General features: G+C 40.4%; 1 protein-coding gene across 2 annotated transcripts in view; it reads left to right on the top strand.

Moving 5' to 3' along the window:
• The window catches only part of SCML4 (Scm polycomb group protein like 4), an 87,119-nt gene that overhangs the window by 47,402 nt on the left and 26,230 nt on the right, over positions 1–13,487 (top strand). For both annotated transcript variants that reach the window (XM_014061408.2, XM_087718681.1), the window contains exons 3-5: positions 6,783–6,912; positions 8,541–8,741; positions 11,540–11,731. In XM_014061408.2, coding sequence (XP_013916883.2) covers positions 6,783–6,912; positions 8,541–8,741; positions 11,540–11,731 — 523 coding nt within the window. The remainder of the gene's footprint in view (positions 1–6,782; positions 6,913–8,540; positions 8,742–11,539; positions 11,732–13,487) is intronic.

Consider the following 13,487-nt stretch of genomic DNA (forward strand, 5'->3'; position numbering starts at 1 on the left):
ATGATGGAGGAATGGCAATCTAGTTGAAAGGAAGGCTAAATGGGCCCGTAAGAACCTAAGAGAGGGGTTTCTATATCCTTGGGGAAAAGTATGTCAGTCTATTCATAATTTAAATAAAAAATAAAAATGTTAATTCAGTGTCTGTTCCCTGCATTCCCGCTCCCGCTCCCTCTGCCGATTTTCCAGCACCAGCAAACATCCAATAGAAATATGTACGGTCACTTGTTTTCCAGAGGGAAACAAGATACTTTCGCATTTGCTGCTACATTTATTGTCAAGTAAGCTGTGTGATTCACAACTGAAGTAATAGGTATCCAGAGGAAACTATTGTAAGACCAATCCAATCTTTAAAATTATCAGGTGGTACCATGGAGGCTGAAGAATAGTCCTGACAAGTGTGACTGTGTAGCAGTATTTCACTGTATATGTATATGTATGTGTGTGTGTGTGTGTGTGTGTGTGTGTGTGTGCATACTTAGCATCATTTTCCAAATGTCTTCATTCAGGGCCAAAGCTAAATGAATGATTTGTTCATTTCTAAGAATATAAGAGACGTGGTGGCTCAATGGCTTAATGATACGGGAGAGGGTTTCTGCTTCAGCAGTTCGAGTTCTGGCACTTGAGGAGTTCCTGAACAAGCTGGTGCTCAGAGCAGGCCAGTGCTGGGTTTCAAAAATTGTTTGAACCTACTCTGTGGGTGTGGCCTCCTTTGTGGGAGTGGCTTGCTGCCCATGTGACCAGATGGGAGTGGCTTGCCGCCCATGTGACCGGATATGAAGATGTCGACGACACTTGTCAGAACCATCTTAAATTACCTCACACACAGCACTGGCATACATAAGAATATGATGTAAAGTTGTTTTTTAAAAGGCATCTTTGGTTTGCGTTAAAACAACTTCAACACACACAATGCTCTGATTGCACCACAAATGCAGTAGTCATCCTTACCTTTCACAGAGGCACTGAGTTTTATAAATATGAGCATGATAGTGTAGAATAATCATATGCAAGGACCAGTGGTCCTTGGATATGATTATTGGTGGGGTTCAAAAAATTTCGGAACCTCTTCTGTAGGTGTGGCCTGCTTTCCGGGTCCACTGGTGGAACCTCTTCTAACCGGTTCGGTAGATTTGACGAACTGGTTCTATTGAACAGGTGCGAACTGGTAGGAACCCACCTCTGGTGCAGGCAGTCAGATTCCTGTTCTCTGAACCTTTCTGGTCGCAACATCTGTTTGTGAAGCAGCTCAGGGGAGAGAGGGGGCCTTGGATGATGTGCAGAAAGAACCACTTATCTTTCTTTCTGATGCAAAACCATCTCCTCCTTTTATGGTGCACCGTGGGATGTGTGTGAGCATTTCCTACAACAGATTTAATACTTTGGCAGCCAAACTACTACTCTGTAATCGCACTGTAGTTCCCTGTAGCTACTGTAACAGCGCCATACACTAATAATAATAATTCCAGGAATATATGGTTCTAGCTAAGAAATATTTTTCAGATAGTTGGATTTTTTATTTTTATTTTTATGGATAAACATTTCTGTTTCAGTGAGGTACAATATAAACAGTGATGGGCTTAGATTGATCTGGACTTGTGGCATGATGCTTCCTTAATGCACATATAGATGGCAATATGGGTTAGTTTGCTAACTTTAAAATTTGGAAAGACTTCCTTGTTGTATCTCGGGACTTTCCTGTTCATTCATTATGGGAGCTCACCTGAGATGGGTTGCTACCGGTTCGCACCAGTTCAGGCGAACCGGTAGTGGAAATTGAGACTGGATCACCAATCCGGTAGGGATGGCAGACTTGTCACACCCCCGAACCAGTTCCCCAGTCACCACGGCATGTTTTTTGTTCACATTTTCAATGTTCTGCCCATGCACAGACCTATTTACAGGCAACTGCCCAGGAGTATTAGCAATAGAACTTAGATTTATATACCACTTCATAGTGCTTTTACAGCCCTAAAGCAGTTTATAGAGTCAGCATATTGACCCCAACAATCTGGGTTCTTATTTTACTGACTTCAGAAAGAGGGAAGGCTGAGTCAACCTTGAGCCAGCCAGAATCGAACTGCTAGCAGTGAGCGGTGAGTTAGCCTGCAATACTGAATTCTAACTACTTTGAGTACAAAGCTATATAGCCCATTTGAATAGTGCCAGATCAGGGAAATCTACTTTGCCTTGATAAACCATTCAATTAAGTATGGTCTATTCACTAGGTGACAAGTTTTAGATTTTGGGAAAGACTTGCCATAAAATACTGTTTTAAGTGGACTGTTATTTTCCTAGAGAAAGCATTTTTATGTTTCTTTATGCCTATGCACTCACGTGAGAATGAGTGAGTGCAAGAGAGAGTATGTTGACTCAAGGGACAAATAAAAATAGGGTTCAAGTTGCATAAGTTAAAAAAAAACCCTATATGAGGTTAGGCAGAAGCATGTAAAGACAGATTGTTTGTATCTGGTGATTTTCATTTCGGCAGGCAAAAGAGATCATTTCATTTATTGATTTACTGTGTTCTATAAACTCTACATCAGATCTAAATTAGGACTTCTAACATGCAATTTTCTTCTCCATTGCTTTTGATTGTCTCTTGAAAGTCTGTTTAAATCAGACAAGGTTCCCCCCCCCCCGCTTTACTGCTTTCGATTGGCTTTGTGGGTTTATAGCATTATTATGAAAATATTTTTAATTTAAAAAAATATAAAGCTTAAGAAAAATCAAGTGCCATTACAAAGGTTCTGGGTTGGACTTTCTTTCAGGCTCTTTATCCTCTATTTTTTCATAGAATTGAATAGAATAGGATAGGATGGGATAGGATAGAATAGAATAGAATTCTTTATTGGCCAAGTGTGATTGGACACACAAGGAATTTGTTGCATATGCTCTCAGTGTACATAAAAAGACAAGGTACATTCGTCAAGAATCATAAGGGAGGAGCAGAAGGAAAGAAGAAAGAGGGGTAGAAAGGGTGGGAGAGAGGATCGGAGGGAGGGTGAGATGGAAGGGAGGGAGCGTATTGGGAGAGAGGAGTGATAGAGGGGGAGGGGAAGTAGGGTAGAGGGGAATGTTGGAGGGGAGAAAGGAAAGTTGGAGGGGGGTGAAAGAAAGGGTGTATGGAGGGTTGAAGTGGTATATTGGGTTTGTATTTTGGGGAGTATTGTTGACAAGGATGGCTGTGTTTATTGCTCAATGTTATATGGCCCCGGTTATGCACAGTATATATGTGACCGTATGAAATGAAAATGAAAATAAAACATATTTACAACGTAAAAAAAGAATCATAAGGTACAACACTTAATAATAGTCAATTTTTGGAGAGTTACTTGACTCTGGGTGGATCTTACATAATACTTGTCTAGCCTACTATTCATTGTAATTTGTCATTAAATAGCTTCTTTAGAAGTCTATGGAGATTCTCAGTCATCCAGGTCATGGTTGTCCCAAAGGTGTTTTTTCAAGAGGCAGCTTGATTTTCTGGTTTTTCTTTGAAGACATTTCACTTCTTATTCAAGAAGCTTCTTGGATGAGAAGTGAAACAACTTCAAAGAAAAACCAGAAAGTCCAGTTGCCTCTTGAAAAAGCACCTTTGCGACAGCTTCAGTAGAGATGTAGAAAGGTATTCTTTTTAACCTGTATATATTCTGGAAAAAAAATATCACAAAATATCACATATATTCTGAAAAAAAAAATAGCACAAACCAGCAGAGTCACACACTCTCAGTCCTAGAAAAGAGTCAATGGCAAACCATTTCCAAAAGATTTTACCAAAAAATCTGCAGGGGCTAGTCCAAGAGTCGACACCGACACAAAGACACATGCATTCACACACATTGAAGACCTGGGTGGGAGGAGAGGAAACTAATTGTGTCATTCCCCCCACCCTTTGTATGGAATGTGAATTTTCATTCTTTCAGGAAATTGGGCAGTTCAGGGAGTAAGAGGTGGTATTCTCAGCATTTCTAGCTGGGTAGAACTGATACCAATTAAAAAAATCTGCTGCAGATTTTGAATTTTGTGTGGGATTAGGGGGTGGAAATAGAGTGAAAAGCATGCTTGGTAGAAGTTCCCTTTAGTTGCAATATTGCTGTATATCTGTAAAAGTTAACCTGGGGCCAATTTCTTTAGTAAAGTCTAGACTAGAAGTGGGGAATTACTGCCCCTTTATGATTTGTGGAGTTTAACTCCCAGAATTCCTTAGCCAACCATGCTGCCTCAAGAATTTTGGGAGTTGAAGTTCATTGGTCATAAAAGAGTCCTAGTTCTCCACACCCAGACCCAGATGATTACAGCCTACAGAATCTGAATGGTAGAGCCAAATTGGACTCAGCTACAGTTGAACTAGAGCTGTAGTTGGATATGGCATTTGTACTCATCTGGAACTCATTCATACTCTTGCAACAAAGAGGAATGGCGACAGAAGTTAAGAGCAAGGAAAGGAAAACCTGTAGCAGGTCATTCCAATTTGCAGACAGAGACAGTCTTTGCCAAACTGCAGTGGGTTCAAACTTATTTTCTCCATCCCGGATACTGTATATGAAAACCTGTTTCACATTACCCTGCTTTAATTTATGATACAATCTTGGCTTTGGATGCACATCTATAAATTACATATTTGCTTCCCAATTCTGTCTCAGTAAATTGCTAAATGTGCCCGTTGTTTACAAAGACATATGTCTTGTAGCATTTATAGGAAAAAAACAGATGGATTTAATCATATCAACTTTATCACTATTACTTATTGACGCTTGTGGCAGTAGGGTGGAAATATATTTACAGAAATTTCATCTAGAAGGATGTGGGGATTATGACAAGCATCTAGTTTCTAACTAGACACAGTATATCTGTTTTGAGTAATTCCTGGAGGTCCTCACACATTGTGTCAGACTGACATTTATAAAAAGGGGAAATGTGTCTTTGAACATGTAGATTTTACATAACTGACTTTTAATAGGCCCCTTAGTAGCAGCTAAATTGTATCCCAGTATATATGAAAATAATTATATTGAAAAGAGTAATTGCAAGTTAATGGTACTTTCCAACTAAGATACACATTTGGGGTGAGACTATAGAAAATTTGATGACTCCTCACTGTCCCTTTCCTAAATTCTGGAAGAAATAAATTCTGGGACAAATTACATCTTAAGGTAGTGTTGTAGATAATGTACATGGCAAATTAAAATGCAATTTGTTTTTGTCATCTTCTTCATCTTCCTCATATTTCTCTAATTATTAATTAGAGAAATTAATCAACTCTCAGCAGACTCAACTCAGCAGATTTCAGCTTATCTAACAAAATGAAATTCAATGTACAGCAGCCCAGTCACACTGGCGGCCTGCAGGCCAGGTGCATCACGCACAGGCCACACCCAGCCCAGCTCCATAAAGGCAAAAAACATTACGACATGTCACGATACGTCATGTGACACGGTCAAGTTTGATACCTGTGATGTAGAGAAAAGCAAGGCTTTACACTTAAGCAAGAAAAACTAAATGTACAAATACAGATTAGGTGAAATTTGGCTCAATAGCAGTAACTGTGAGAGGGATCTTGGAATCCTAGTAGCCATTCATTTACATATGAGCCAGCAGTGTGCTACAACAGCCAAAAAAGCCAATGTAATCCTAGGCTGCACTAACAGATTGGTAGAATTAAGATCACGTGAAATATTAGTACTGCTTTATAAGGACTTGGTAAGACCACACTTGGAATACCATATCCAGTTTTGGTCACTACAATATGAAAAACAAGTTGAGACTCTAGAACCGTGATGGCAAACCTATGGCATAGAGGTGGCACACACATCCTCTCAGATTGCATGTGAGCTGTCACCCCAGTTCAGCTCCACTGCGCATGTCTGTGCACCTCCCACCATTCAGCTAGCCTTCAGCTCTCTGCTGTGCATGCGCGGGGGCAAGGGCATGCACATGGGAGCTGCGCATGCATGTGCAAAGAGTGTGGCACACACAGGGGGGTCACACACACATGCATGGGGAGTGGGCACATGCGGGAGGGTCACACATGTGTATGCAGGGGGTGGGCCATGTGCAGGGGCTCACATGTGCATGCGCCAGGGGGCAGAGCTCATGTGTGGGGAGGCTGTTGCATTTTGGGGATTTGCGTGCTTTGGGCACTTGGTCTGGAAAAGGTTAGCAATCACTGCTCTAGAAAATGTGCAGAAAAGAGGAACAAAGATGATTAGGGGGATGGAGTTAAAACATATGAAGAATGTTTGTAAGAATTGGATATGTCTAGTAAAAAGAAGGACTAGGGGTGCCATTAAAGCAGTCTTCCAATAGGCTGCCACAAAGAAGAGAAGGTAAACTTATTTTCCAAAGCACTTGAAAGTAAAACAAGAAGAAATGGATGGAAACTAACCAAGGAGAGAACCTAGAACTAAAGAGAAATTTCTTGACAGTGAGAGCAATAAACCAGTGGAACAGCTTGCCTTCAAAAGTTGTGGATGCTCCATCACTGGAGGCTTTTAAGAAGCCATTTGTCTGAAATGTATAAGGCAGTGGTCTCCAACCTTGGCAACTTTAAGACTTGTGGACTTCAATTCCCAGAGTTCCTCAGCCAGCAAAGCTATAAGGTCTCCATTTTGAGCAGGGGGTTGGACTAGAAGACCCCTTCCAACTCTGATGTTCTATGTTCTATCTCAGGGAAAGAATGCCATGCACAGATTTCTGGGAGTTGAAAGATCTCAAAGTTGTGGTATAACAGAATAGATTTGATATGTTTTTTTTTCATGACCAACATCTGTTGTGTCTTCCAGCTGAAATCTCGTGTTCTAATGACTCCTTTAGCAATCTCCCCACCAAGAAGCACCCCAGAACCTGACATCAGTTCAATCCCCCAGGATGCGGCTACAATCCCCAACTCGGCAGCACCGCAAGCCCTCACAGGTATGTGGAATCAAATCTACCCAAATGAAAGCCTTGTTTTACATCCCATGTTTTTAAGCAAGCTTTCTTCCCTGTCCTTCTGAGAGCCCCAAGACAGCTTATCAATTAACTTGCCAGCTGTCTTTCCAAACTGATGTTTTCCTCTATTTTTGTTTTCAGTATTATTTGCTCCTTTGGTTTGTACATAATAGAAAAAGAGATGCGCAGAAGCAACTTGTGTACTGACTGATTTAAGAGACCCTGTGCCACAGGCTGAAAGTAAAATATGGGTGCTTTTGCATGAATAGATTCATCATCAGAACTTAGAAAAGCCATCTGTGCCCCTCATTTGTGCTTACAATGGGTTCTCCTGCTTTGTTTACATCTTCTGCTTTGTTATGTAGCCTTTTAGTGGCTTACAGAACTATGTGATGCTATTATTGCCATTATCCCCCTATTTATTCAGAATAAAATGCTTTGAGACTTTTTATTTTTCAGTCTGAGTAGCTGTTTAACACTTCAAGTACTACATTTTTATTATGGTTATAATAATTGTCTATTATCCACAGCATTGCACATCTATCTTCTTTGCTATGTAATAATTTCTTTGTCACCTCTCTAATTTCTGTTGGAAACAGGATGATGATGTATGTTCTGAATGATGACAACTCTAATACTTTTGTGGCCAGCAATAATAATGTGTCTTGTTTTAATATGACTGAGACCAGTCTTTTAAGACATAGTCCTAAATAGATCTGCATGCAGTATAGTATCCTTCTTTAAAAAAAAGTTATGGTATATCAAATCTTAGCATTTTTGTTCTAGAAAAGACCAATATTGATATTACAAACTACTATATTACGTAATCTGTGCAACTACATAATAGATTGGATTAAGGTAATTTTGTATTTTATACTAAAAAATTGCATTGAAAGTTTAAACCCAAGTAGAATGGAATATAAGATACAATGGAAGACTCAGTAAAAGTCTTTATGCTGACATCTGGGATAATTAGAGAAACATGGATGAAAAAAGAGTCACAATCCCCCTTTTTCCTCAGGAATTCTAACATTTCTTTTAAAAAAAACCTTCACTTTATCAAATTTTAACCATTTTGATTTCTTGCTCTCTTCCACATTTTATACTCACGATTTTCTTCGTTATGCAGAGCCAGAGTTTTCAGCTCCTTCTATATGTCTACATTTCTGGCTTCAATTGGAAATCCTTCAGAATTGTAGACCATTCTCTGGAAACAAGTCAAGGATTTCTATATGTGTATGAAGATTCTCAGTCATCCAAGTCATGCTTATCCCAAAGGTGCTTTTTCAAGAGGCAACTGGACTTTCTGGTTTTTCTTTGAAGACATTTCACATCTCATCCAAGAAGCTTCGGCTCAGAGTGAAACGTCTTCGAAAAAAAAGCCAGAAAGTCCAGAAAGTTGCCTCTTGAAAAAGCACCTCTGAGACAACTATATTTCTATAGTTATCCAGTGAGGCCTTTCCCAACCTGATGCCAGATACATGGGGTCTGCAAAGGCCTGAATTTCCAGTTTACAAAACCAAATCAGAGACACAGAAAGGAAATGACATTTTATGAAGTCTTTAGAGATCTGTTTGGACAATGACAAGGACTTTTTTCCCTCCCTGCAGTCTGCCTTTATGTCAACAAGCAAGCGAATGTGGGGCCGTACCTTGAGCGAAAGAGAGTACAGCAACTCCCAGATCATTTTGGACCTGAACGACCTTCCATAGTGCTACAGCAGACAGTTCAGGCATGCATTGATTGTGCCCACCAGCAAAAGACTGTCTTCTCGCTTGTCAAGCAGGGCTATGGCGCTGAAATGGTGTCAGGTAAAAATGGAGACAGTGCATTGCAGTCAATGTATTTCTGCTTTCAGGAATGCTAACCAGGGCCTTGAACAGTCTTCTATCCAGTGTTCATTGATAAAAAAGATTAAGAGTAGAGTTGGTAGGGCTTTGTTTTCCTGCAATGATATTCCCCTGCATCCATTCTATATTTGAGAAAGTCTGGTAAGTTGCTTAGCATCACCACTAGGAGAGATGGGTGGCATATAAATCTAATAAATGAATAAGTAGAACAAAGTCTGAATAGCTGTTCACCAATGGAAATTCATCTCCACTTTGATCTGTCATGCATTCATGTAAACATATAAACAATGTTTTTTGGATTTCCAATCCACCTGACTTCTTTCTTCAACTTGTTTCTGTGCCCCATGCCTGTTTGACAGTGAATAATTAGGTAATTCCCCATTTATAATATGTCATTGTTTAAGGTAAAGTGTTGAGTTTGACTCCTTGTGGCTATATAAACATGTACTTTCCTTGTTTGTTCTCTTTCCTGATCTATCTTACAAGCCCTGGATTTCTTGGTAGTATCCTTGTAGTACTGCACTAATCTGCTCTTACTCTGCTCAGCTTGTTGACATTAGCTAAAATCAAACAGGTACAGTCACCTGCTGTGACAAAGGGCAGCCATTTTATCTATCCTAAACCTCAGAGACTCACTGGGTGACTTTGGACAAAATCATTATCTCTCAACCCAACCTATTCCAAGGGTTGTTGTGAAGAAAAATGGGAAGAGGGCATGCTGCTTCTAGTGTTTGGAACTTCTGACTGAAAATGAAATGGGATATAAATCAAATACATACATACATCACTCTGATGAAAAGATTGTCAGTGAGAGCTGTAACTGTTGTCAGCATTCCAAGTAACACCCCCAATGAAAGAAGACTCTGGGGGTTGAGTTTCTTCAAAGTTCCATTTTATTAGAGGTGTCATATTGGCACATCTGGGAAAACTCGAATCTGAAAGTTTCCAAGTTTTCCCCACACAAAAGAAAGTTCAAGTCCCTGGCCAGCACCTACATGTCCATCACATGACCCAATCAGGCACCATCCAAAACAGGAGATGCCTCCCAGTTACATCATCGCAGCTGCAGGGCAAGGTGTCCTTGACTCTCTGAGAAAAGAATGTTACTTTGACTATCTATCACCCATACTCCATATAATCCCCCCTCCCATTTTCCCACAGTAGAAAACGTGGCAGGCCTGAAGGCCCAATGTAAAAGATCGCTTCCAAGTCTGCCAACTGCTGTCTCTCAGATCATATTCTCTTTAAGGGATGTTATGTATTTATTATACAATAGGATACTGGCTCCTGCTTTTTGAAGTGTTTTAATCCATATTTCATGGCTTTAAAATTAATAATATTTATAAAAGTTTTGAAATATATTGACTATGAAGATTCTTGGTCATTCAGGTCATGGTTGTCCCAAAGGTGCTTTTTCAAGAGGCAACTGGACTTTCTGGTTTTTTTAATTGATGACACTTTGGTTCTCATCCAAGAAGCTTCCACAGCTCATTGCTGTATTTTGAAATACAGTAATGAATCACAATATTTATATCATTCTTTTTAAAATACAGGTAGAAATATGCTTTAAGAACTTTTTTTTTAAAAATATTGACAATTATCTTCTCCATTAAATCTGTTTTACTCCACTACAAGACTTGTCATGTTGTGCAATTCTAAGCTTTATCCCACAGTGCAACATTTATTTATATTCTGTTTCCATTTTCATTCCCCCTCTGGGCATTTTGGTTCTATTTGCACCTGTGCTGAAAGAACAGAAAGCTAAACATACACATACAAAAAACACTTCAGCTGAATCCTGAAAATATGCCAGGTTGTTATATCTGGTAAAATTATTATTATTTTCTTGTATGGCTAAGGTTGAATTCCCAAAAATGTGAATGCAGTGGCAGTTGAAAACTTTTGATTAGACTCAGTTCAATGTAGCAAAGGTAAAATAAAACTGTTTTTAAGATCGCTGACATCCTTTTTATTTCCATCAAAATTGACAGAATTGAGGAACCATTGGTATAAATTCCGGTTCACCGACAAATGCGCGTTCGACAAAAGCGTGCCAACAGAAGCGCGCTCTAAACCTAAGCCTAAGCCTAAGCCTAAGCCTAAGCCTAAGCCTAACCCTGAACCTAACCCTGAACCTAACCCTGAACCTAACCCTAACCCTAACCCTAACCCTAACCCTAACCCTAACCCTAACCCTAACCCTAACCCTAACCCTAACCCTAACCCTAACCCTAACCCTAACCCTAACCCTAACCCTAACCCTAACCCTAACCCTAACCCTAACCCTAACCCTAACCCTAACCCTAACCCTAACCCTAACCCTAACCCTAAACCCAACCCTAACCCTAACCCTAACCCTAACCCTAACCCTAACCCTTACCTTAACCCTAATCATGCTTCTGTCGGCACTCTTTTGTTAGCACGCCTTTGTGGGCGCGCTGCCGACGTCGCGGTTTTATCGCTGCGGTTTTGTTGGCGTGCTGTTGTCGGGCGCACATTTGTCGGGTCACGATAAACTCCAACCCCAAAAATTCTCCTACCACAACTTTAAAGTGGTAGCATTTCAATAACATAAATTAAAATGGAAATTGTATAGTTTAGCAACTGTGGATAGTGTAAAAATGGCCGTGCTGATAGGAGGTCATATTAGACTTATATAAGCCATTGTTTCACTAAGCCAATGGTGGGGGACATAAGCTTGCTTTGCATGTAAGACTGTAACTACTGTAACTATCTACATTTTTTTCTCTCTCCATCAGTTTCTGCCTCTTTTGAAGGAAAACAGCACCTCTTGAGTCTCCCAGTTGTGAACAGTATTGGTTACGTTTTGCGATTCCTCAAAAAGCTTTGCCGTAACTTATTATGCGACAATCTTTTTAGTAACCAGCCTTTTCCACAATATAACACTTCTGAAAACCCAGAAGGGTATGAAAATGGACAGATGGAATCAGGTAGGTTTAAGCGTTATAAAAATATGTATCTTCCAAGAGTGAGCCAGCTGGTCTAGTGGTTAAGGTGTCCCAATAACAAACAGGGAGTCTGTGAGTTCTAGTCCTGCCCTAGCCACAAAGCCAACTTGGTAAACTTGGGCCAGTCATTTTCAGTAAGCCCTGGAAGGAGACAATGGCAGACCATTTCTGAAATAGCTCACCAAGAAAATTGTAGGGACCTATCCAGGCAGGCTCCAAAAATCAGGCATGATTGAATGGAAGAAAAAAGATCCCACTAAGTTGGTTCCAATTGACTAGTTGACTACTACATCATACCAAAATATATAATGCTACTTTTTGCTCCACACCAACTAAAATACTTTTCATACATATTTATAGGAGAAGTCTGACTCAGTCTTCACTTCTAAAATGTATATCCAAGGGTTGGGCCTTTGGGGGGGAGGAACATTGTGATTGCAGCAGCATATGGAAGAGATTTGGTTGTTCTGCTGCATGGTGGTTTCCAGCTCTAAGTTTCTAAAAAAAAAAAGGCATTTAGGTCAAAGCTAGGGAAAAGAATAGATACTGTCATATAATTAAAATCTTCTTTGAGTTGTGTTTCCATAAAGCTTCCTTGACAATAATAAGGTACTACTTTACCATTCATGCATATTGTTCATTTATCAAGCTTGCTCCAGCCCTGAGGTGTCCTACCAAAGGAATTTTGGACTTGACTCTGATTAATTTTTGAGATGAGCCAATGTTAGCTAGGGTGCTGCCACGTAATTTAGATTCTCTTGCCAATATTTCCTGTCAATTGAATTGAATTGAATTGAATTTATTATATTTCTATGCCGCCCTTTTCCCCGAAGGGGACTCAGGGTGGCTCACAACCCAAGTCAAGGGTGTGTGTGTACAAATAAGGAATAAAAAAGACGAACAAAACAATACCACAATTTAAAAGCACACAACAACCATACCATTCGAGGGGGGACAAAAGCTCATTAGCCCCAGGCCTGTCGGAACAGCCAGGTTTTAAGGGCTTTGCGGAAGGCTTGGAGGGTGGTGAGGGTTCGAATCTCCACGGGGAGCTCGTTCCAGAGGGCCGGAGCAGCCACAGAGAAGGCCCTCCTCCGGGTGGTCGCCAGTCGGCATTGGCCAGCGGATGGCCAATGTCAGTTTCAGGAAAGGAAAAGGAATTTAACTGAGGACTCATTTACCTGTCACAGACAGTGCACTCTTCAAATGAAAAAACAGAGGTGGGTGGGCAGGGGGTTCATAGTAACTTTTACCCAGCTATCCATGTTTCATTGCAAATTGTGATGAACTATTTAACAGGCCTTGGGAACAGATAGTGTAGAGCCATGGTAAAGGAGAAAACATAGGGAATTAAGGTAAAGATTCCTTAAAGATAAGGCAGAAATGTGAGAAGGAGCTATAAAGCAATTCTGTCTTAAGTACACTAGAAGTTGAGCTGGAGAACTAGCCCTAGTAATAGCGCTTAGACTTATATACCACTTCATAGTGTGTTCCAGCCCTCTCTTAAGCGGTTTACAGAGTCAGCATATTGCCCCCAACAATCTGGGTCCTGATTTTACCCACCTCAGAAGGATGGAAAGCTGAGTCAACCTTCAGCCTGGTGAGATTCGATTTGCAAAACTGTTGGCAGCCAGTGATCAGCAGAAGTAGCCTGCAGTACTGCACTCTAACCACTGCGCCATCACGGCTCATCATTTGTTGAGAGATTTTCAAGATCGAGGTCAAGCTTTTCCTGAGC

The sequence above is a fragment of the Thamnophis sirtalis genome, unplaced genomic scaffold, assembly GCF_051295495.1.
Source record: "Thamnophis sirtalis isolate CommonGarterSnake01/CBP01778 unplaced genomic scaffold, rThaSir2_p1.2 scaffold_6, whole genome shotgun sequence".
Classification (NCBI taxonomy): Eukaryota; Metazoa; Chordata; class Lepidosauria; order Squamata; family Natricidae; genus Thamnophis; species Thamnophis sirtalis.